This window comes from Molossus molossus, unplaced genomic scaffold (assembly GCF_014108415.1).
Source record: "Molossus molossus isolate mMolMol1 unplaced genomic scaffold, mMolMol1.p scaffold_m16_p_21, whole genome shotgun sequence".
Taxonomy (NCBI): domain Eukaryota; kingdom Metazoa; phylum Chordata; class Mammalia; order Chiroptera; family Molossidae; genus Molossus; species Molossus molossus.
Window position 1 is genome coordinate 18,393,380 of NW_023425357.1, and position 21,755 is coordinate 18,415,134.

Sequence of the window (21,755 nt, forward strand, 5' to 3'; positions counted from 1 at the left end):
TGTGGGCCTTGGCACCCTCTCCCCTGTCCACCTTCTTCCTTGGTATCTGTTGATGCCCCTTTTCTCCCACCAGCCTTGGTAACAACAGGGCCTCATCTCCCCAAGACACTCCCACCCCTGGAACCTTGCTGGCCTGTGACTGGATGGATGACATCCAGGCCCCAGGACCAAGCAGGGAGGGACGACTGTCAGCTGGGTAGGATTAAGACCTTTCTTTTTGGTATCTGGTGGCCAAACCAGAGCTTCTGGCTGGATCCTGGGGGGAGGGGGGGCGGCAGCAGCGGGCCTAGAAAGGCAGTGCTGGTTCTCCTTGCATCCCAAGTGTGTACAGAGTAGTTGGCAGGGCAGCAGTTCTGTGTGTGTGTGTGTGTGTCATCAGACTGACCTGGGGCTTGGTCCAATGCTTAGGGCCACTAACCGTGTGACTCTGGCAGGGCACCTGGTCACTCCAGACTGCAGTGTCCGGTGAGTATGCTGGAGGTGGTGGTGGTGGGCCTCTAGGTGCTTGGTGCAGAGAGTGCCTAAAATGCTTGCCAGTTGCGCCCCCACCCGCAGGGCCCTCTGCTCAGAGAACTAGGCTGCTCCACCGATCTACTCATCAAACTGAACTTCTTTATTAAGTGCCAAGGGTCCAGGTGGGTGCTGCCACCTGCAGGCCCCTCCGCGGAGGCCTGTGCTTGGTGCGTTTCCCAGGAGCCAGTCACCAACCGCCTTGGACCTGGGGGTGACTCCGTCTCTGTGAGCGGCAGGCCGGCAGGCCCTGGCTCCTGGAGAGCAGCGGGGCGTGTGAAGCGATTTCCAGTTTGTAGTGTGGCCACCAGTCACTTCACGTGCTCGGCGGCGTGCGAGGAACAGTAATACTTCTTGTGGGCGATGAAGGTGGACAGGCTGCTAAACTTGATGTTGCACAGGCGGCAATACCTGTGGTTGCCGTTGGGCAGGGAGGCCGGCGTCCCCTTGCTGGGGGTCTGGACGCCCTTGTCCGAGTGGGAAGGAGGCGTTGGTGGGGCCGGGGGCGGGCCAGGCTGGGGACTGCTGTCAGGAGGGCCGGTGGGTGGCTCCTGGCCGTTAAGGCCCTCGCGGGGGGCAGCGGGTGAGGGCGTCCGGGCCTCGGCGGCGGGGCCGGGGCCAGTCAGGGGCTTGCCCAGCAGCAGGCCGTGAGCCAGGCGCAAGTGCTCGACAAGGTCCCCACGGACCAGGCCGTTCGGGGGGCAGTAGGGGCACACGACGGCGGGATCCTCGGGGGCGCGGGGGCGACTCGGGGCGGCGATGCACGAGAACTTTTTGTGCGCCAGGTAGGCCTCGAGGCTGTGGAAGCTCACGCGGCAGGCCGTGCACTCGTGGTAGTCAGCCAGGGCCGGCAGCACGGGCGCGGGGCCTGGCAGAGCAGTGGCGGGGGCCTGGCGCCGCGGCTTCTTGCTCAGGTCGATGGGGCCATCGGGCGGGTCCGGCCCGTTTCCGCTTCCTGGCCGAGGCGACAGCGAGGGGGGCGGCTCGGGGGCGAGGGCCTGCGCCGGCGGGGCGGGGCCTGGCGCCGGCGGCGTGGGACTGGCCGCCTGCAGCTCGTAGAGCTTGCGGCGCCGGCGCGTGCGCACGGGCGGCAGCGCCGCTGCGGGGATCCCCGGGGTCCCTGGCGGAGCGGCGGGCGCGGGCCGGCGCGGGGGCGGGTCGTGGCGCGAGGCGCAGTAGTAGCGCTTGTGCACCATGTAGGTCTCGTGGCGGCTGAAGCGAATGTTGCAGGCCTCGCACAGCGTCCGGCGGGGGTCCTCGTCGTCGTCCGCCCCGCTGCCCGGGCTTGGGCTGCCCTCGCTGCCCCGGCCACCCGGTTCGGCCTCGGGTGTGGTCGCGCCCCCCGCCTGGTCCTCCCGCACTCCGGGCCCCGGCGATGAGCTTGGCGCGTCGGGTTCGGTGGGTGGCGGGGCAGGGGGCGCGCGCGAAGGGGTGGGGGGCGCCTTGGGCCTGCGGGCTGGGGGCGCATCGTCGGGTGCACGGCGGCCAGAGCAGTAGAGGCGCTTGTGCACGTAGAAGTTGCTGACGTTGTTGAAGGTGATGTCGCACTCAAAGCATGTAGCGCCCTTGGGGGCCCCTGCAAGTACACCCGCTGGCGCCCCAGCGCCCACTCCCACCTGCAGCCGGCTATGCACCAGCTCGGACATCTTGGCCAGGATCTCTGAGGCTGGGGGAGCAGCGGGGAACTGTGGCAGGAAGAGCGCCCCCGGGCCTGGGCTGGAGCCAGGTGTGGGGCTGGGCAGCTCAGCCTTGACCCGGGCGGGTGCGGAGCTGGGTGGTGAGGGCGTCCGCGACGAAGGGGCTGGGGGCCCTGGCTCCACCTCGGGCTCCTCGGCTGCTTCCACCTTGATGCTCTTGGGCGCTGCTGGGGGCTCGCTGCTGCCCCCGTTCTGGGGGGTCGTTCTGGCCTCTCCATTGGTGGCCTCCGTCAGGGCTTTTCTCTCCAGTCCTGGTGATGGGGTGGACCCCAGGCCCAGGTCGGAGGAGGCCAGGGGGCCGTGCAGGGCCGTGTGCTGCTGGAAGCCAGCCAGACTGTCTGCAGGGAGACCCCAAAGGCCACACTTCAGGGCTGGAGCAGGACCTGCCTGGGCCAGACCTGAGGAGGGGGCAGGGCCAGAAGGGAGAGCTGGGCTGGGCGGAAGTGGTGGAGGGCCAAGGCTGAATTGACCCCCTCCCTGTCTCATGGACCAGCCCCCTCCCCAGCCTTCAGAGGGGGCCCCTGGGGCTCACCTGGGGGGAGCTTGGCAGAGTGGTGCCCGACCCCTGGCGAGTAGATCTCAGCCTTGGAGCCTGGCTGGCAGACCATGTGGTTGGTCACCAGGTGGCTGTAGAGGATGTCCCTTGTGGTGGAGATGAAGCCACAGCTGTGGCAGACACCTGCAGATGGTCTGTGGTGTCAGGGCCCTGGAGCCAGTGGGCTCCACAGACACCCCCTGACCTGCCTCCCGCCCCCTTCCCAACCTGCTTACCGCTCAGTGTGTCTGTGTGCACCTTGAGGTGCCGCTCGCAGTTGGCCTTGGTGGTGAAGGCCGACAGGCAGATGAGACACACGAAGGGGCGCTCGCCTGGAACACAGGGCCCAGTGAGGGGCCGTGACTTGGGCCATGTGTGGAGGGCTCTTCAAGCCTCCCAGGACCCCGGCCCGGGCCCAGCCCCAAGCTGACCATCCAGACAGCCACAGATGGGCTTTGTACCCTGGGAGCTGTGGGAGGCTGTGTGGAATGGTGGAGGACCACGCAGGCGCATCTGTCGCCTGGGCGCAGTGGGCACGCTATCATCAAGCAGGCGGGGGTCCTGGGGGGGTGTGGAGCCTCACCGCTGTGGCTGCGCATGTGTATCTCCAGGGAGCTGGCACTGGGGCAGCTTTTGCGGCACTGGGGGAAGGGGCACACACGCTCATTGGAGTATGGCTCCTTGGGCTTCTCCTCAGCAGCGGCTGTGGCAGGGGAGCCGGCATTCTGGCGGCTGGCACAGTAGTACAGGAGGTGAGCTTGCAGGTTCCGCTCGCTACGGTACCAGATGCCGCAGTCCTTGCAGGGGAAGACATCTTCTGTGGAGGCAAGAGTTGGGTGAAGCCTGAGGGGACATTCTGGAAGCAGAGAGAGGCCCCTGGAGACAGTGGACTCTGCAAAGTGAGGGCTCTGCCCTGGCTGCCTCTGGCGTCCTCCTGCTTTAAGCTGGAGGTTTGTGACCTGGCTCTCCCCCTCCCATCACTGCTGCCCTTTCTTATCTGTCCTTTCACAACCCTGGGTGCCTCTCTGTGGATTTCCAGGATGCCCTCCGTGCTGCCTTTCAACAGTGAGCCCCATAAGGAGAGGGCTGTGGCCTCATGGGGTCGCGGGAGGAGCAGGGACACGCTAGTGGACACCCGCAGGATTCTGGGGTCCAGGACGTGTCAGTTATTTGGTGGGGGTGACCATGTGCAGGTGCATGTGTGCTGGCAAGGGGGCTGTGAGGGATGGTGCTTGTGGAGGATGAAACAGGCGTGTGCATGTGAACAGGTGTGTGAGTGGCCTGGCGCACAGGGGCCAGGTGCATGAATCCCCGAGCACTGGGGCGCGAGGATGAGAACTGAACACGGTGGCTCTGGGTGGCTTCTGGGGTGGGGGTGGGCAGGAGGTGAGGCCCGGAGCTGTAAGGGAGGAACCCTTCCTGTCCTCCCGTCACCCCCCACACATCTGGATGGTTCCACGTCAGTTACTGACTGAATGGTCACATTGTTGAATCCACCAAATTTACCCCCAAATAAGCTGCCTCTAGATTTTTCAGGTTTTTTTTTTTTTCTTTATTGATTTTAGAGAGATGAAGGGAGAGGGGGGAGAGAGAGAGAGAAACATCGATGAGAGAGAACATCGATTGGCCACCTCCTGCATGCCCCCCACTGGGGATTGGGCCCACAACCTGGGCATGTGCCCTGACCGGGAATCGAACCAGCGACCTCTTGGTGCATGGGTCGATGCTCAACCACTGAGCCACACCAGTCGGGCTAATTTTTCAGTTTATAGGAGTTGGGATCACAGGGCTGATTTTTCCAGCAGGTGAGGTTTTCTCTGAAGAATGCTTCACCAGTTCTATGATTCTCTGTGTGTTTTTATAGCAGAATTTAAAGGACTGTTCTGTTTGTCTGCCCCCGCTCTGTGGCCAGCTGCGCCTTAACTTAGAGGTGGAACTAGGGACCCTGGGGTTCCTTATCATCTGGTTTCTACTCCTGCAGGTTCAGATGTGTTTCTCAGTCTGGCTTCTCTGACGTTTGTCCCGGGTCCATAGTTATTGCAAACGTGCTCCTCTACCCAGGAGGCTGCCAAAGTTCCCACTTTTCCCTCTTGTGTTAAGGAATTTAAATACCTATCTGACTGGGTGCCCCCCTGTACCTACAGTTTTTCTGGCTTTGTTCTCTTCCTACTGTGTTTTCTCTGTTTTTCAAGTTCCCTTTTATTTGGGGGCTCAAGGCAGCTCTGTTCTCTGTCAGTTGAGGCCCTGAGCTGGGATGGGGACCTGAGGCAACCAGTGGGTTTTTAAAAATGTATTTGCAAGGTCAGTGCTGGGGACTCTGTTGCTGGCTGCAATGTCAAGAGAGGGGCCAGAGCCTTGGAGGCCCATTCAAGCCCCAGCCACAGTGACCCAGGGCTGACCACAGGTGGGCTGACTAAGGGTCAAGCCCTGGGTGGGCACAAACACCTTGAGGCTGGTGTTGCCATTACCCCCACTTCACAGGTGAGAAAACTTCACAGAGTGGTGGAGTTTCAAGAATGAAACTGGGGCCCTAGTTGGTTAGAGCTGACCAAGTCAGTTGGTTAGAGCATCGTCCTGATAGGCCAAGATTACAGGTTCGATCCCTGGTCAGGGCACATACAAGAATCAACCAACGAATGCATAAATAAGCAGAACAACACATCGATGTCTCTCTCTCTCCCCATTCAATAATTTAAAAACAAAAAGAACTAAGCGGGGACACAGCAGACATCACCACCCTTCGCAGACCCCCCCCCCCCAACTCTGGTGCCTGCAGGTCCTGTCTCTTCCTTGGGGTCTCATCCTGCCCCAGAACTCCCCAGGGAGCTTGTTGTGTTCTGACTGAGCCCTAAGCCCCAGCACATGCTCCCCAGCCATCTGGGGGTCAGTATACTCAGAAGGGTTCTCCTTACTGACCACCCCACCAGCAATGGTGCCGCCCGACATCCACCTAGACAGCCACACCAAAGTTCCTGGCCTCTAGCTTGCTGCCTCCTCACCCAGCCTGACCACAGCCACCGGGGTCCAGTGTCCCATCGGGCTGCGCCTCAGCTGCATCCACTTGCATCGGTTTATTACTTCTGACTTGCTCAAAAGGGTCACCTTTCTTACAATTTTGCAACCCCACAGTTGCCACCCAGCAGCCAGGGTGATTTTAAAACCAAGCTGGGCCAGGCTGGTGTGGCTCAGTGGTTGAGCGTCGTCCCATGCACCAAGAGGTTGCAGGTTTGATTCCCGGTCAGGACAGAAGCCTGGGTTGCAGGCTTGATCCCCCCAGTAGGAGGCGTGCAGGAGGCAGCTGATCAATGTTTCTCTTATCGATGTTCCTCTCTCTCCAAAAATTAATAAAAACATATTAAAAGAAAAAAAAAAAAAAACTGGATCACTCCCTTTGCTGTTTAAAGCCTCTAGTACGGCCTCAGTGCTCTGAGAAAAAATCCCGTTCTTGCCTGAAACCACCCTGAGATTTGCCCCCTGCACGCTCGCCACACTGCCAGGCTCCAAACACAGTGACCACCTCCCGGGCCTTGGTGGGTGACCACCCAGCCACTCTCCTGGGGTGCAGGTCCCAACCTGACAGCTTTCCTGAGCATCCCAATTAAAGTAGCCCTGCCATGTCGGATCACGTCACTGCTTCCCTTCATGGGGTGTCCCTTCGTCTATGGTTGCTGCCACCACCTCCGAGTAAGGTCACCTCTCTAGTGTATTGGCCCTTTCAGGGTGGGCCAGCACCCCACCTTGGTGACCCTGGTGCCTCCAATGCTTGGTTCAGTGTGGATGCCTCAATAAGTATTTGTGGAATGAGTGACCCCTATTTAATTCTAACAACAACTCTCTGAGGCTTAGAGTGTGCCGAGAAGTGGGGTAGTGCCAGCGTTTAGTGGGCGGGGCCAGGAGAGGCCGAGAAACAGACCTGCTGTGTTCCAAAGAGGGAGGCATGGGCTCAGGTCTGTGCCTACTTGCTGGGCCTTTCCCAGTGTAAGACCTGGGCCCTGGGGACCCTGCTGCCTCTGTGCCAGGGCCAGGTGCGTGCTGCTGCCCTGCCTCCCTGCAGCCTGGAGCCCCGCCCCTCCCGGGACCCCTCTTTCCAGCTCCCCGTGCATGTCTACTTCAGCACACTTCCTCTGCTCAGATCCCAGTGGTCACGGATCTTTGCAGATCTTGGGCTCCTGAGCACCTGCAGCCCTGCGCCTCGGGACTGTGCTGGCCCTACGGTGTACCTGGGGTGGCATGAGGGTGGTACTTACTGTTGATGACCGCGGTGGCCAGGATGGATGCCATGCCGGCTTGCTGGGGCAGGAGCTGGATGTCAGTGTGTGAGGGAGCCAGGCTCTCGGGCTCTGTTGGCTCCTTCTTCACAGGGTGCCTGGGGGCGCTGTGGGGCTCAGTGACGAGAAGCACACTCAGCAGTCCGCCCGCTAGCACTGGCTTGGTGAGCCTGCACCAGAGGGCTCCATCTGCAGGCAAAAGTGCACCTGTGATGGGAGGGCCAGCAGCCCCGGGCCCACCACAGCAGTTCTGCAAAGACTGCCCTCATATCCTCCTGAACACCTCATCTTAGAGACCAGGGTTTTGAAGCCTGGGGTGGGGGATGAAGCCAAAGCCACAGTCAGGGAGTGGCCGGCCATGCCTGGTGCATAGCTGTGGCTGGTTGGTTTCCACAACAAGTTGTCCTGCCTCCGTGGGGCAACTGGGTGGTCCCCCAGGCCTGCCCAAGCCTTGGGCTTCCTTGCCCTGAGCCAAGCCCGTTGAGTGGAACTTGAAGGTGGCCAGCAGAACTGCCCTGTTTTCCAGGGATGGCATGTGGGACAGGTGGCAGAGCACCTGGGGAGGGGCTGGTAGCTACTGGGCCAGGCCCTGGACCAGCCTGCCTGTTCCATTGAACTCTGCTGGTGCACTGTTCCTGCGCTGGCCTGCAGGGGGCAGCCTTGGCCAACAGGACCCTGGCAAGCTGCCCAACCGACTACCTCCAGTGTCCAGCACAAGGCCACTTCACTAGCTGCAAGGACCTTTGTCCTGCCTGGGCAGACACAGGTGGCCAGAGCCCTGCTGACCAGCCTAGGAAGAAGGGCGGGCCAAGCAGCGCTAACTGACCCATGTCCTGCCTGGGTATATAACCTTATGGCTGACCACTTGCTGCCAAAACCCAGCCCTCTAGCTGCTTTCTGGGTCCTTAGAGTACCCTTTGGTGGGGAGCGGGGCCGGGGTTCTCTCCCACCCTGTGGATGGGGAAAGGTACAGAGGGTGAGGCACCGGGCCCAGGTGCATAGCGTTGACAGCAGGGCAGGATGGAAAGCCCAGGTCCCAGAGGCTGAGCCCATCACCTCTTCTGTACCCCTGCCAAGGCCTGGGAGCCCCCAGGGGGGTAGGGGCCGGGCTGAGGAGCTGGTCACAGGGCGGCTGCCTATCCCCTATGGCCTTTGGCTCTGGAAACCAAAGCTGCCCTCAGGATGGAGCTTTGCCTCCACTGGGGTGTTCACCAAAGTGCTGTGTGCTCAGGAGGTGGTGCTGAGGGTGACACTCCAGAACATTTTAGCAAAGCAGAGCCTCCCTGCAGGGGAGTGGGGTGTTCCCTGTGGTCAGTGGGTGCACAGCCCTCCTGGGTGGCCACGTGGCCAACAGCCCTTGCTTGTCTGTAGAAGTCGTCCGTGTATGTCCCCACATCCTCCCCTGGGACCTGAGCCTCCTTATCTGTAACGGGGGGCAGGGTCCACACCACCCTGACCCCCTGACCCTCACACATTGGAAAGGCCATGCTACACTTCCTTCAGGAATAAAACCGTGCCGGGCAGGCGGGGCGGTGCTGAAGACGGTAGCCCCTGCATCTGAGTGGCCTGAAGTCTGAATTGAGAAGGTGAGGTGGGCAAAGACCCCCATCGGGTTCTCCCTCCTCCCTGCCTCGGCCCTCCCCCAGGGGCTCCCCTTCCAGAGGTGCAGGGAGGCAGGAGGGGGCCCAAATGCACAGGCTCTGGTCTAGCTGGCACCCATTGCTGGGCCCCTGGCCTCCCTGGGTTCCCCCACTGTCCTGGTAGTATCCGAGGCCCTGAGAGTGGCCCTGGCTTCCTGAGACCCTGAACCCCATTCCAGGACAGATGTCTGTCCAGCGCAAGATGGGTATAATTGGGGTGCTAGGGGTGTGGTGGCCGGTCCCTGGGCTCGGCCCAGAGCAGGCTGGTTTCCCTTTAAGAGCTGGCCCCGGGGCAGCAAAGGACCTCCACCTCCCGGAAGGCGGAGAGGGAAGCACCAGATACCAACCCTTCCTGTGGATCTCCACGTTGGCCTCTGCCTCTGTCAGGGCCTGGGGCAGCGTCCTCAGCCAGCAGGCCTCGTCCTCCAGCAGCAGGGTCAGGGCCGGGCTCTGGGGGGCAGAAAGGAGGGGTCAGCGAGGACACAGCATGGGGAGAGCCCGGCTGGGGGTTCCCCACAGGGCATGTGGGCGGAAACCCAAGAGACCACCGGTGGGATGGCTGGACTAGGCCGCGGGCCTACTCCTTGTCAAATGCTGGACTGGTGACGCCTTTCAGGGGTCAGGAGCTGGGTTCTCTGGGAAACCGAGGCCCAGACAGATGAAGCAACAGCCCAAGGTCACATAGCCAGCCAGTGAGAGAGGGAATGTGCACCCAGACCTGTGTTCTCTCCTCACTGCCCTGTTACCTCCCCTCTTAACAGGCGGCCGGGCGCCCTGGTAAAATCCGCGGGGCGTGTGGGGGCTGCACCAGGCATGGGCTTCCCCCCCACGGGCCCCCAGGGCCTCTGCGCAGTGAGGCAGCAATTGGTCCTGAGGAGAGGGCAGGTCCCGAAGAGAGGGCTTCTCTGTCCCCTAGGCAGGGGGCTCCCTCCCCATTGCAGGGCAGGTTTGCTTTTGTTCAGACCATCCTGGGCCCGGAACATGGCAGACACTCAAAGAACACCTGCCTGGGCCCAGCCGCTCACCGAGGTCCTCAGGCAGCACAATGTCCCCATGCCGAGGCGGACTCAGGACCTGGCCCCCTCCTCGTTGCTCCATGAGACCAGCCCCTTGCCCGCCCAGCCTTGGGCCAGCCTGGAGGCAGGCAGTGTCCTTCTCCCCTCTCACAGGTGAGGAAACTGAGGCATGGGGAAGGTGGGAAGGGAGGGAAGCTCTTGCCAGCCCCTGGCCCAGCAGTGTTCTCTCTCCCAGCTGGTCTGCAAGCTGACCTTTGCTGCATCCGGAAGGAAAGAAGGCTCTGGTTTAGGCCCTGAGGGCTGCTGCCCGCGGGGCCTTGGAGGGGGTGGCCTGATTTCCGGAGCCCTGCAGAGCAGAGGAAACACACGTCCCCTGTCCCAATGCAGCCTGGTGCCTAAAGATGACTAGCTGGGAATGGTCTGCCTGCAGCCTCCCTCTGTGGCCCAGCTCTTGGCTACCCATGGCAGTGTGGTGCAGACCCATGGCTGCCTGGTGGGCAGGGCAGAACCATGCCCCGCCCCCCATTTAAAACAACAACAATCTCATCCCAGGATATTTTTCCACCTATTTTCAGACAGAGTTGGGAGAGAGAAACATCGATGTGAGAGAGACACATTGATTGGTTGCCTCCGCATGACCCCAACCAGATCTGGAGACCGAATCCCAACTGAGGTACGTGCCCTTGACCAGAACTGAACCCGCGACTCTCTGGTCCATAGGCCGATGTTTCAACCACTGAGCCAAACCGGCCAGGGCAACCATTGCCCTTTTTGCCTGAGGAAGTTGGAGTGACCACTGCTGCCCCTTGGTTTTCAGCCCCAGCGCTGGACCCTGGTTCTGGGCTCCTCTGCCTGGAGGTCCCCACGCTTAGCAACCGAGTCCCATATGGAAAGGTATGGCGCATGTCAACATTTGGTTATTTTTTGTTTTATGCAAACAAATGCCTTTTACTTAGAAATTCTGAGCATCAGGACCTTCACCTGAAGCATCAGTGTCACTTGCTATCACATAGACATGCTGCCACCGAGATGGCAGTGGTTTGTGTGCCCTATGGCTGCTATGGCAGTTGGCAGGGATGCTGCCACGGTGGGAGCCCATGGCTCTCTCCTGGGCTTTGGCTGTGGGGACCACAGCGGCTCCAGAGCTGGGCATCAGGGTCCCCTCCAGGTTTGACCCCCTCTGTGACCTTGGGCAGGCATCACCCCTCAGCAGCCCCTTTGACCACCTCTGCATCTTGTCCCCGTTCTGTGGCAGACTCAGGGACCCGGCGAGATCAGGCCGGTGTAGTGGGAATTCCCAGCAGGGCCTCCCAGCCAGGTCAGGGCACCTGGTCGTCGGAGCAGGCGTGCTCAGTCACGGAGTGTGTGAGCACAGAACAGCTGGCCTGTGGGTCCCAGCACCATGAAGCCCTCCCTGGGCCTTGGCACTTCTGCAAATGGGCGACGCCCCTCTTGACTGGAACCATGGCCCGTGCCCTTATCCTGCCAGCTGCCTGCAGGGCACTGGGAAGAAGCGGTGTGGAGCCCTCCTTTGGAACAGCAGCCGCCTCTGGTATGTGACAAGCACATGCCAAACAAGCCCCTACCATCAACACCCTTGCTTTTGCATTCCCTTTGGCCAGCAGGGCACACCAGGCAGGAGCCACGCCTTTGGGCCAGCAGTTGATAAATGTCAACTTGGGATGGGCATCTCCAGCAAGGAGCCTGCTTCAGGGCAGGCTGGTGGCAGGTGGCTCCCTGCTTTTAAGACACCTGGAGCTTCTGACACTGCAGAGCAGGGGGTGGAACCCAGGTGCCAGGGGGGTCCCTGCTGAGGCCACAGTGGGGGGTCAGGCCTAGGGCAAAGTGGAATGGGTGTGGGGGTGCTGGCACAGCGGCGGGGTGGGTGAATCAGCGGGGCTAGCATCTGGCAGCAAGGCAGAGGCTGGGCTTCCTTGAATCTCTAATGAATATTAATGAGTAGAGGAGGGTGAAAAAAATTAATCTGCCTGATCCTCCGATGGGTGCTGCAGTAACGATATGAAATCTAATTATTCGTCCCAATATTTCTAAACCCTCAAACTGAGACTGACAGCCTCCCGGTCGGTTTAATGCTTATCATTCTCAGGAGCGCGTGTTCGCAGCATGATAAAAACCCCTGCGCTCAGCTTTGCTGAGGCTGCAGAACCCCTAATTTTCCATGTACGTTCTAAGCTGAAGGAAGGCCATGGCGCCGTGTCCCCGGCCAGCTCTGTGCCTTCTGCCTGGTGCAGCCCATCTGTGTCCCGGTGGGTACTGGGCACCTGTGCGAGGTGACAGCCCTATCTGTGAGGGGAGTGAGGGAGGACGGGCCTGACGGGAGCTTCTGTCCTGCACCCCACGCCTGACTCCCAAGAGGAAACAGGCCAGGAGGTCCAGAGCTTTATGACTGACTTTCGCCCCCACATTCCCTCAGCCCTTAACGTTGTGGGGGGCTGGGCCCCCACTTAAAGGGGGAGGGCTGGAAAAGAGTGGGAGGCACCGCCTGAGTGACAGCACACACTTGCACTTGGTACAGGGGCCACCATCCCCTGGCTCTTGGGGAGGGTACCACAGCCTTGCCCAGCCCGTTGCCCTGTACCGGGCAGCTGGAACCCCAGTCTGCTGGCTGCGGCCTGAAGGCCACCTCCCTGCCCCCAGGAGCACGCTGAGCCCCGGGGGCTGATGACATTGGGTGAGGGGCAGACTTCAGCCTCCGCTTCCCCTGCTGAGGGGCTGACACAACACGGGGCTGCCCCATTAGCTATTTTCTTTATTCCCTACTATTTTCTCCCCGGTGCGGAGCAGCCTGGGAACAGAAGCCCTTTTCTCTGGTGGTGAAGGCGCTGGGCCGACGCAGGCCCCCCTCCTGGCCTGCCCTGCCTGTGGGCAGGGGGGTGCAAGCTCGGGAGGGGCTATTCACAACTCTCCCCTGGCCCTTCTGCCAAAACGAGCAGAGTTGTGTGTGCCGCCAGCTGCTTTCTCTCCATGGGTGCCCCCAGGCTGGGTGCCCGGTCTGGGTCCAGCTTGCTCTGGGCTCTCAGGAGTCAGCAGCCTGCCGCCCCTCAGGGTCACCGCTGACCCCCACTCCTGGCTCCAGGCCGGCCCCACCCAGCTCCGGGATAACGGGCGGCCACTTTAAATTCTCTGGGTGCATCTGAGAACACTCCTTGTTTCCCCAACAAAGAGGTCAGTGTCTGGATTCTGTGCCCACCGATAACCATCAGAAACCCTATCTCCGCCGCATCCGCTGTGACAACTTTATCTGAAGCTGTTCCCAAACCTCATGGTGCTTCTCGTGAAGCCACATGGAAGGAGAGGTGGGGGCCCTGTTTGGGGGAGGGTGGCCTGGCACAGGGAGCAGACAGTCCTGCAGAAGGTCAGCCGGGCTGCCGGGCCTCCCCCAGGTTACCACAGGCAGGCTCCGGAGAAGGCATGGCTGGGCAGGCTGGGGTGGGCTCTGACCAGGCCTCCCCACCACCTCTGTCCTCCCGTCCTTCAGCCCATCCTGAGAAGCCCTGCCCACGTCCCCAGCTCACCTTGGTAGAGGCAAGGACCTTTCAGGCCCTTCTCGTCTCCCTAGACCATGTGAAGAACCCATTTCACAGGAGAGGAGACTGAGGCCCACAGAGGTGAATGGCGCCCAAGGCCATGGGAGGGGGCTTCGTGCAACACAGGACTAGAACCAAGGTATGCATGATCTCCACTGAATCACTGCAGCCTTTTAATTAATTAATCAACTAATTAATTAATTTGTTCGTTCATTCGGCAAACAGTCCCCGAGGGCGTGCCAGGTGCAGGGACACCGTGAACAGAACGTGCAGTTCCAGATGTCCTGGCATGGATGCTGGAGTGGAGAGGCAGCAAGAAACAGCCATGGAGGCTGGAGGGGCAAGTGCTGGAGAAACAGGACAAGGCTGAGCAGGGCTGGTGGAGGCGGGAGGTGGGTATGGGCAGCGGTAGCCAGGGCAGTGGGTGAGGCCTGGAGAGGTGAGATGGGGTGCTCTGTGGGAGTCAGTGGGAAGGGTACATAGGGGAGGGGGAGACAGTAGGGGACGGGTGGCCAGGACTGAGGAGGAGCCAGAGCCCCTTCTTGCTGACAGCACCTCCCACACTCTGTGGCACTTTTCCAGCCCCCACAGCTATAGTCAGGGAAACTGAGGCACGGGGAGAAAGGGTGCCAGAAACCCAGGAAGGCCAGCAGCAGGATACCCCACATTGCCCTGTTCCCTGCCCTGGTGTTCCAGACCAGAGCGTCCCCTCAGGGACTGTCCCACGCAGGGCCAGGGGCCAACGTGGCCGGGCCCTAGCGCTGCCTATTGCTAGCTCTTTGGAGCAGGCTGAATGTGGCCCCCAAAGACACGTCCACTTGGGGCCTGAAGGTGACCCTGTTGGAAAAAGGGTCTTTGCAGATGGAATTAAATTAAGGACGACCCAGATGAAATCATCCTGGATTATCCACATGGGTCCTAAGTCCAATGACGAGGAGGGGAGAGGAGGCAGAGGTGGGACTGACCCATCTCCAAGCCAAGGAACCCCAGGCGTCACCAGCGGCCACCAGAAGCTGAAGGGAGGCCTGGAATGTGCTCTCCCTCAGAGACCCCAGAAGAAACCAGCCCCGCCAACCCCTGAGCTCGGAACTGGAAGAGAATCTAATTCTGCTTAAGACCCCAGGTGGTGGCACTTGGTTACAGCAGCCACAAGAAACTCTTACATTCTGGGGCCTTCTCTGAGCCTCAGTTTCCCCATCTGTACAATAGGGTTAGTTGGAACTGTTGCCCCATGGCCAAGGAGAGTCAACAGTGCCAGGTGAAGCTCTAGCTCAGGGCCTGCCAGGGAATGACCGCCAAGGTCCTAGTGACCTGTTGGCACCTCCAGGTCTGGGCCAGGCTACCCCGCAGGCATGTGGGAAGGGGAAGGCAGCAGCACAGCCACAGGGCACTTCCTGTGAGGCCCCATGGGCTGCTGGGTTACTGGACAGAGGACGATGGGCTGGGATGGTGGAAGAGGCTCCTGGGAGCAGCAGGGGCATAGGCCCATGGGACTGGGAAGTCAGGAGGCGGTGCTGGGGCAGGGCTGTGGGCAGGCACGGTGGCAGGCCGGCTCCAGCGCTGCCTTGCTGTGCTCAGACCTTACCGAGTAGCAACCGCCTGCTGTCAGGGTGTGTCCACAACGCGTCATGGGTCACTGACTCTTACTTTCCAGGTGGGAGCGCGGAGGCAGGACAGCTGCAGCCACAGCACCGGGCGCCATGGGGAAGAGGCTGCCCCGATGTGGGATGCTCAGAACATTTCAGCAGGTGCACAAAGCAGGATGCAGGGCGGCGTGCCGTGCATCCCCACCTGGGTAAAGAACCCGAAGCACCCCCACCTGGGCTGGGTGTCCCCGAAGTCACAGGGAAAGCAGTGCAATGATGGGCCCGGGGGGTGGCGTTCTTCCTTATTACACACAAATGTAAGTGAGAATCAAAGAGGGAGAGGGGTATCACCAGGAGTGTACCTGGGCATCCTGCCTCGGCCCCACCCCCAGAGGCTCCTGGCCAGGGCTTGCCCTGCCGTGAGGTTTGGCTCTGCCATGGCAGTGGCCCCTGATGCCAGCCTTTGAGGCTTCTCGCATGGAGAGCTGCTCAGAGCCAAGGGCCCCAGCACCATCTCCATCTCCAGGTGAAGGACCGAGCAGCCCCACCCTCTACAATGAACCCTGGCCAGAGCCTCACCTGGGCCACATGGTAGGTCAGGGCCCAGGAGGTCCCATTTCAACCTCTCAGGGAAGGTCTTCCCCAGTGAACCTGTTGCCTTGCTTGGCAGCCATGTCATGATGGCTAAAGTGGGTCAGCCCTGGACACAGATGGGTCAAGCCAGTGTGGGCCAAGCTGGGGGTAAAGGTTGTTCGTTCATTCATTTGCTCATTTGCCCATTCATTCATTCATTCATCGACCCGTCCATCCATCCACCATCCACTCATCCACCCACCACCCATCCATCGAGATATCCATTTTTCCATCCACCCATCCACCATCCATCCTGAACATTTCTTTTGTATCCGGCTGCAAATTTTAGAGCTGGCTGGGCCTCCAAGCCCTTGTTTCCAACAGTGGAAACTGCTACTGGATCAGGGAGGGACCTGCCCGAGTTAACACAGCAGGCTGGTGCCAGAACCAACCCTCAATCCCCCGCCAGGCTCTGTGCCCTCCGTGTCCTTCCTGAAGCTCCCACTGCGAGAGTCCGGCCACCCCGTCCCCTCTCCAGCCTGCAAGAAGCCTCTTCCCCACCAGCAGGAAAGGGTCACCACCCCACATCGGCACCCCTCCTCCCTCTCGAAAAAGTGAATACTGCCTGGCAGCAGATAGGACGATCTGGGGCAGGAGGCGCTTGGGGGAGAGAACTGGGACCCATCAGCTGAGCTTGATAAGGGGCCCGCTGAAATGTTAGCAAAAATATTTAGACAATAAATGAAGTATCAGAAAAGTGCGCGTATCTTTAAGAAATCAATCATCTTGCACGTTGCGTCTGGACACTCGGCGCCAAGGCGGAGATAGCGCCTGCTGGGGAGATAAGGGTTAATCAAGGATTTAATTCTGCCCGAGATAAAGCTGCAGGGACGAGCAGGCGAGGCTCCTTCCTCCCTGGGCTCCTCTGCAAGAGCCTCAAAGGTTGCTGGCTTCTCTGGTGCTCGCTCCCTTGCACCCATCAGACATTATCTCTCTGCCTGGAGAGCGTTTCCAGCCTCGTGCCAAGTCTCCCCAGGCTGACCTGTGCCCCCGGCCCAAGGAGGACAAAACAACCGGAGAGGAGGCTGCAGGTGGGCGGGGAGGGCCATGGCTCCGGCCCCTCAGCCCTGTCCTTCCGGAACCTGCAGGGGTCTCTGGGGTCGGGCAGACATGGGTTCCCATTCTGCCTCTGCTATTAGATCTGGATGGCTTTGGGCAGTCACTTAACCCCAGTTTCCTCATCTGTAGAGCAGGGTGGGAGGGAGGAGGAAGCGTGTTGTGTGTGAGCGTGGGCACACCGCACGGTGTGGGACACAAACCTGTCCATCTCGGGAAGGGCTGATTATCCCCGGGAGGGAGCCAAGAGAGAGGTGCAGGTTCCATTCAGAACGTGCTTAGACCCCCGGCCCTCAGCCACCCTGCCTTTGTCCGGCCACTTGCAGATGGGTTTTTTTGACCCTTTGACCAGAGCCACAGAGCTCCTAGCTCACCTCCTCTTCTTCCACTATTTTTTTTTTTTATCCTCACCAGAGGACATTTTTCCATTTTTTTGTTCAGATAGAGTGGGAGAGAAAGAGAGAGAGAAACATCAACGTGCAAGGGACACATCGAGTGGCTGCCACCCGCATGACCCAACCAGGGCTGGGGACAAACTGCAACCGAGGTACATGCCCTTAGTGGGAACCGAATCCAGGTCTCTTGGGACCGCAGGCCGATGCTCCAATCGCTGGGCTAAACCGGCCAGGACTCTTCTTCCACTATTAACTGCCCCCCAACAGCCTGCCCTCTGCAGAGTCAAAGGTTGCTTGCATGCCTCCAGTGACAGGAAGCTCACTGTCTCCTGAGGCTGCTGTTAACACCACAGCCTCCACCTCACAGTGGAGCCCAAGTCAGGCTCCTTCCACAAGGCCAGAACCCACCCTGGAGCTTCCATGGTTTCCTCCCTGCGGAGACCAGCCTGCGGTAAGGACCGCCCGTGGCCCGCCTGTGGACCATCGCTCCTTTAACCTGCCCAGCTGCCCTGGGAGGCGGGCATCCTGCTGGCTTCCCCACTTCACAGACAGGCGGCAGCTCCTCGGAGGGGAGGCTGGAGGGTCTGCAGGCTCAGGCCTCAGGATCCTTCAGGACTTTCCTGTGTCCCCCCCGAGGTCCCAAAAGGTGAGGAAACAGACGCTCAGAGAGGTCAGGGGCCCATCTGGGAGCACACAGCAAAATAGCCACGAGGTAAGAGACCGCAAATCTAGACCCTTTGCCGTGGGGGTGGCCCAGCCACAAAGGTGGGCGCCCATCGTTCTGGGCCAGCCTCCCACCAACTCACTGAGTGGTTTGAGCAAGTGCCAGCCTCTCTGCACCTGGCTGCTCGGCTGTGACAGCCAGTGTGGGCAGCCCATGGGGGACCGTGGGAGACATCTCCATTCTCCTGAGGCCCAAGCCCAGAGATTCTGACACTGTGTGACCCACAGCCCAGGTTTTATCACCCATGGGAGTGGATGGGGGCTATAAGCGCTCGTCCAAGGGTCTGCAGCTGGGGATTCTGCCTGTGAGCCCATCAGCCCTCAGACACCACTGCAGGCTGAGTTCTCCGGGCCCTGGTTTCTGCAGCTGAGATATGGGGGTCTCTAATTGCCAGGTTGGAGCTGGGCAGAGCTGTCAGGGCAGCACTTAGCTTCCAGGTGCTGGTGGGGGTGGGTAGGATGCCTGATGACTACATGGAGGCTAACTGGAGACCCACACCTGGGATCTTGGGACCAGGAGACCCAGCACTGCAGGGCATCCACCAGCTAGTGTATACCCTGGATCAACCCATACCTGCATGCCACATCAGGAATCAAAAAGGGCCCAGGTCATGGCTGTGCCTGCACATTTGGAGCATCTGAACATGGGCTTGAGGGGCCCAACCTGGGGTGCCACCCGGCCTCCCAGGCAAGGGCCATCAGGACTAGGAAGTGTTTCTGAACACTCATCATTCACAGGCCCTTCCCAGTTACCATTCACACCATCTGCTGCCCATTAGCTGCCCATGCTTACTCATGTCTCATCATTGGGGCCCTTTCTTAACAGAAATTTATTTTAAAAAGTGCCTTTAGCCCTGGCTGGTGTGGCTCAGTTGGCTGGGCATCGTCCTGAGCACAGAAAGGTTGCCAGTTCAATGCCCAGTCAGGGCACATGCCCGGGTTGCAGGCTCGATCTCAGGTAGGGGGCATGCAAGAGGCAGCTGATCGATGTCTAGTTCTCAACACGGATGTTTCTTCCTCTCTCTTTCCTTCTCCCTTCCTTTCTCTAAAACCCACGTTTTAGAAAATCTTTTTTTTTTTTTTTTTAAAGAAGCCTTTGTATCCCATGCAAGAGGATGCCACACCAACTTGCCACACTCAGAAGGTAGCACAGAAGTAACACTAAGACAAACGATGACCTGGGAGTTTCCTCATCTAGTGGGAGGGTGCTGCCCAGGTGGGGATCCTTATTAAAGAGGAAGATTAGCAAGTGTTGAAGAGGTGCTCACACCTCTCCCTGTCCTTGGAAGGACCCAGAGGGACAACGCAGAATGAATCTCTAGCCTCCTACTGCAGCTGTCCCCACGTGCCCAGAAAACCACATGATTTACTACCAGGGAGAGCCCTGCCCATAAAGTCCCAGGGTGGGGGGTGACGTCCCTGACTTCCCCAGCCACACACATAGTCCAGCCGCACCACTTGCCGCTCCTTGTTACTTCCTCCCTTCGAAAGCCCTTCTCTTTCTCTGCCTCACCAACTTCTACTCATCAGTTAAGAGCCTGCTGAAAAAACCCTCCTCCAGGAAGCCCGCCCTACATCACCCAAAGCCCCTTAGGCCCCACATCACCTCCTCCAAGAATCCTTCCTCGTGCTCTCGGGCAGTTACCTCTCCCTGCCCTCCTGGTCCCGATACCCGTATCTTCTGATGCATTTCCCATGGAGTGGTGGGACGTCCCAGGCCTGGCTCAGGGGGTCAAAAGGGCCTGTGCCCTGGGTGGGATGCTGCCCTGGGGCCGGTGGGTGGGCTAGCCGTGGTTGGGGCTCCTTACCGGTTCTGCCTGCCCAGTGGGGGATGAGGCTCTGCTCTGGATGCTCCCTCGGAATGGGCCCCAGGACAGGCCCTCAGCAAGGCTGTGTCGAGCCCGCACGCACCTTTGCCCATCCTGCAGGACCTGCTCCAGCTCGTCTGCAGGGAGAGACATCAGAGGTGTGAGGAGTGCCAGCCAGGGTGTCAGCCCAGCCCCACAGCCTTCCCAGGCCCAGCCTACCTCTGCAGCCTCAGCCCCCAGGAGCAATCAGGGGGCTTCAGGGAAGGGGAGGCAGTACCACCCCATGGGCCTGGGCCTGAGGTACAAGGATGATGGCTAGTGCCCGGCTTTGGGGACCTGGCCAGCCCCTGTGGCAAGATCTTTCCTGCAGACAATGGGCTGCAGGGATAGGAAACTAAGGGATGCCTTCAGCTGGACTTGAGCAGGCAGGTGCATAGCTTGGGGTCCACGGCTGCTCTGTCAGAGACATGCATGGCTTGGGAACCATAGCTGCGGTGCGGGAACACACGTGGCCTGGGACCATAGCTGCGGTGCGGGAACACACGTGGCCTGGGACCACAGCCGCCACTGGCAAAGTTGCTTGTGCCCAGGATGCACGCATGGAGGCAGGTCACCCCTGCGGCCTCCACTGGGATGGGCACAGAGCAGGGGACCCACCCCACCCCATCTGCACTGTCCTCCCAGCCCCTTCCCGTCGGCGGAGTCCCCAGACCTGCCCAGCAGGCCTGTGAGGGCAGCTGTGGAAATGCCGGGCCTTGGTTTCTGCATATACAAGATGGGATCCCAAATACTCCCTACTCCTTGTGTGGCATGAAGATTGAATGAGTTAACCCACCGAAATGCTTGGCAACGGGCCTGGTGGGGCAGCTGAGGCACAGAGCCAACGCTCCTCACAGGCCTTCAGCAAAGGCAGAATCTGCGCCCCAGTGGTGCTGAGGTCCGCTCCATTCACTCCCTGCAGAGCAGTGGGGACCCCAGAACGCTGCTGCTCCTACACCGCGCTCGAGACCTCTGCTCACTCTCTGACTCTTGCTGAGGTCCTGGGCCAGCCATGGCCTCTCTCATGGCCTGTCTCCTGGCTGAGGGTGGAAGGCTCCTAGGGGGCGGAGGCTCCCTGTGCCACGGCAGAGCCACACTCTCTGGGCTCTGCCAGCTTGTGTGGCCTTGGCCGTGACTCCGCGGCATGGCTAACGCAGTGGCCCCCACTGCCGAGCCAGGACCCGTTACGTTTACACAGATGGACCTCAGCTGTGAGGCCCTACGGTGGTCATTCTCACAGCGCGGGAACTGGGGGTTGGACAGGGTCTCCGGCCAGGCTCTAGGGGTAGCCCAGGTGTGCCACACAATCCCCACGACCTCGTGTAGCGGTCTGAAGGGTGGCCTCCAAGAGATCTTTCCACCTGGAACTGTGATTGTGCCCTTACTTAGAAAACAGGTCTCCGCAGATGTAATCAAGCTAGGACCTCAAGATGAGACCATCATGGATCATCCCGTGGGCCCTAAATCCAATGACAAATGTTCTTGTAAGAAGAGACACGCAGAGGAGAGACTCATGGAAAAAGAGCGTGTGAAGACAGGCAGAGATGGAGTGATGCAGGAAGCGGGGCGCACAGGCGCTGGGAGGGGCCGGAAGGACCCTCCCCTGGAGCCTTCACAGGGACTGTGGCCCCGCTAGCACCTGTGTTGGGGCTTCTGGCTCCACAGCTGTGAGAGAATAAATTTCTGATGTTTTAAGGCTCCAAGGTTGCACAGATTTTCCCTGGGAGAGTCACACCTGCGTGTTACCCCCACCCCCGCCTCAGTGGACAAAGGGATGGTGACGGCTGTGCCCTCAGATGGCAGCACCTCCCTAGGCCGCACAACCGCTGCTCAGGAAGCCCAGGCCACCTTATGTCTCAGGTGCCACCCTGGCCGCCTGGGCCCACAGAGGCCTCACGTGGCCTGGCCTGGTCCCCGAGCGAGTGCTGCTGTGGCGGCCCCACTTCCTGGAGCCCCGATTGGGCAGGCTGTGGCCTTAATGGGCCCGATTATCAGATAACTGCCGGCCTAATGGCAGAGATAACGTGTAAATATGCCAGGAGGCCCAGCTGAAACGTTCTAACTGGATCCTTGTCTTCCCCTGGGCAGATAAGATGGCAAGAGCCCAGGGTGAGGCCGAGGAGGCCGGCGCCCCTTTATCAGCCCCACAAAGAGGGGGGCAGTGGCCGGCTTTGTCGCTCTGTGGCCTGCCCACAAGGGTCTGAACCCTCTGCCAGCCCACCTAGAACGCCGGGGCCCGCCCACGGGCCACTTCCTCCCCCCACCCTCAGGAATTGGCGCCGAGGGGCTGTGTACGGGCTG

At 60.3% G+C, this 21,755-nt stretch overlaps 1 protein-coding gene and 1 long non-coding RNA gene across 8 annotated transcripts in view; one reads left to right on the top strand and one right to left on the bottom strand.

Moving 5' to 3' along the window:
* Nucleotides 1-562: 562 nt before the first annotated feature.
* ZFPM1 (zinc finger protein, FOG family member 1) overlaps nucleotides 563-21,755 on the bottom strand; it is a 73,565-nt gene continuing 52,372 nt past the window's right edge. For 3 of the 4 annotated variants that reach the window (XM_036273828.1, XM_036273829.1, XM_036273830.1), the window contains 7 exons: nucleotides 19,416-19,552; nucleotides 8,998-9,100; nucleotides 6,990-7,199; nucleotides 3,326-3,559; nucleotides 2,979-3,074; nucleotides 2,740-2,886; nucleotides 563-2,605 (listed from right to left, as the gene is read on the bottom strand). In XM_036273828.1, coding sequence (XP_036129721.1) covers nucleotides 822-2,605; nucleotides 2,740-2,886; nucleotides 2,979-3,074; nucleotides 3,326-3,559; nucleotides 6,990-7,199; nucleotides 8,998-9,100; nucleotides 19,416-19,552 — 2,711 coding nt within the window. In that variant the 3' untranslated portion in view covers nucleotides 563-821. The remainder of the gene's footprint in view (nucleotides 2,606-2,739; nucleotides 2,887-2,978; nucleotides 3,075-3,325; nucleotides 3,560-6,989; nucleotides 7,200-8,997; nucleotides 9,101-19,415; nucleotides 19,553-21,755) is intronic. The other variant, XM_036273832.1, reaches the window with a different exon arrangement.
* LOC118638199 lies at nucleotides 11,324-16,121 on the top strand. Of its 4 annotated transcripts, none has more exons than XR_004961075.1 (6): nucleotides 11,324-11,458; nucleotides 13,247-13,353; nucleotides 13,440-13,606; nucleotides 14,869-15,009; nucleotides 15,327-15,391; nucleotides 15,843-16,121. It is a non-coding gene; the product is annotated as an uncharacterized LOC118638199 (long non-coding RNA). The 4 variants fall into 4 exon arrangements; XR_004961074.1 differs by lacking the exon at nucleotides 11,324-11,458 and adding an exon at nucleotides 11,742-11,933; XR_004961076.1 differs by lacking the exon at nucleotides 11,324-11,458 and adding an exon at nucleotides 11,742-11,933 and having other exon boundaries at nucleotides 14,869-14,962.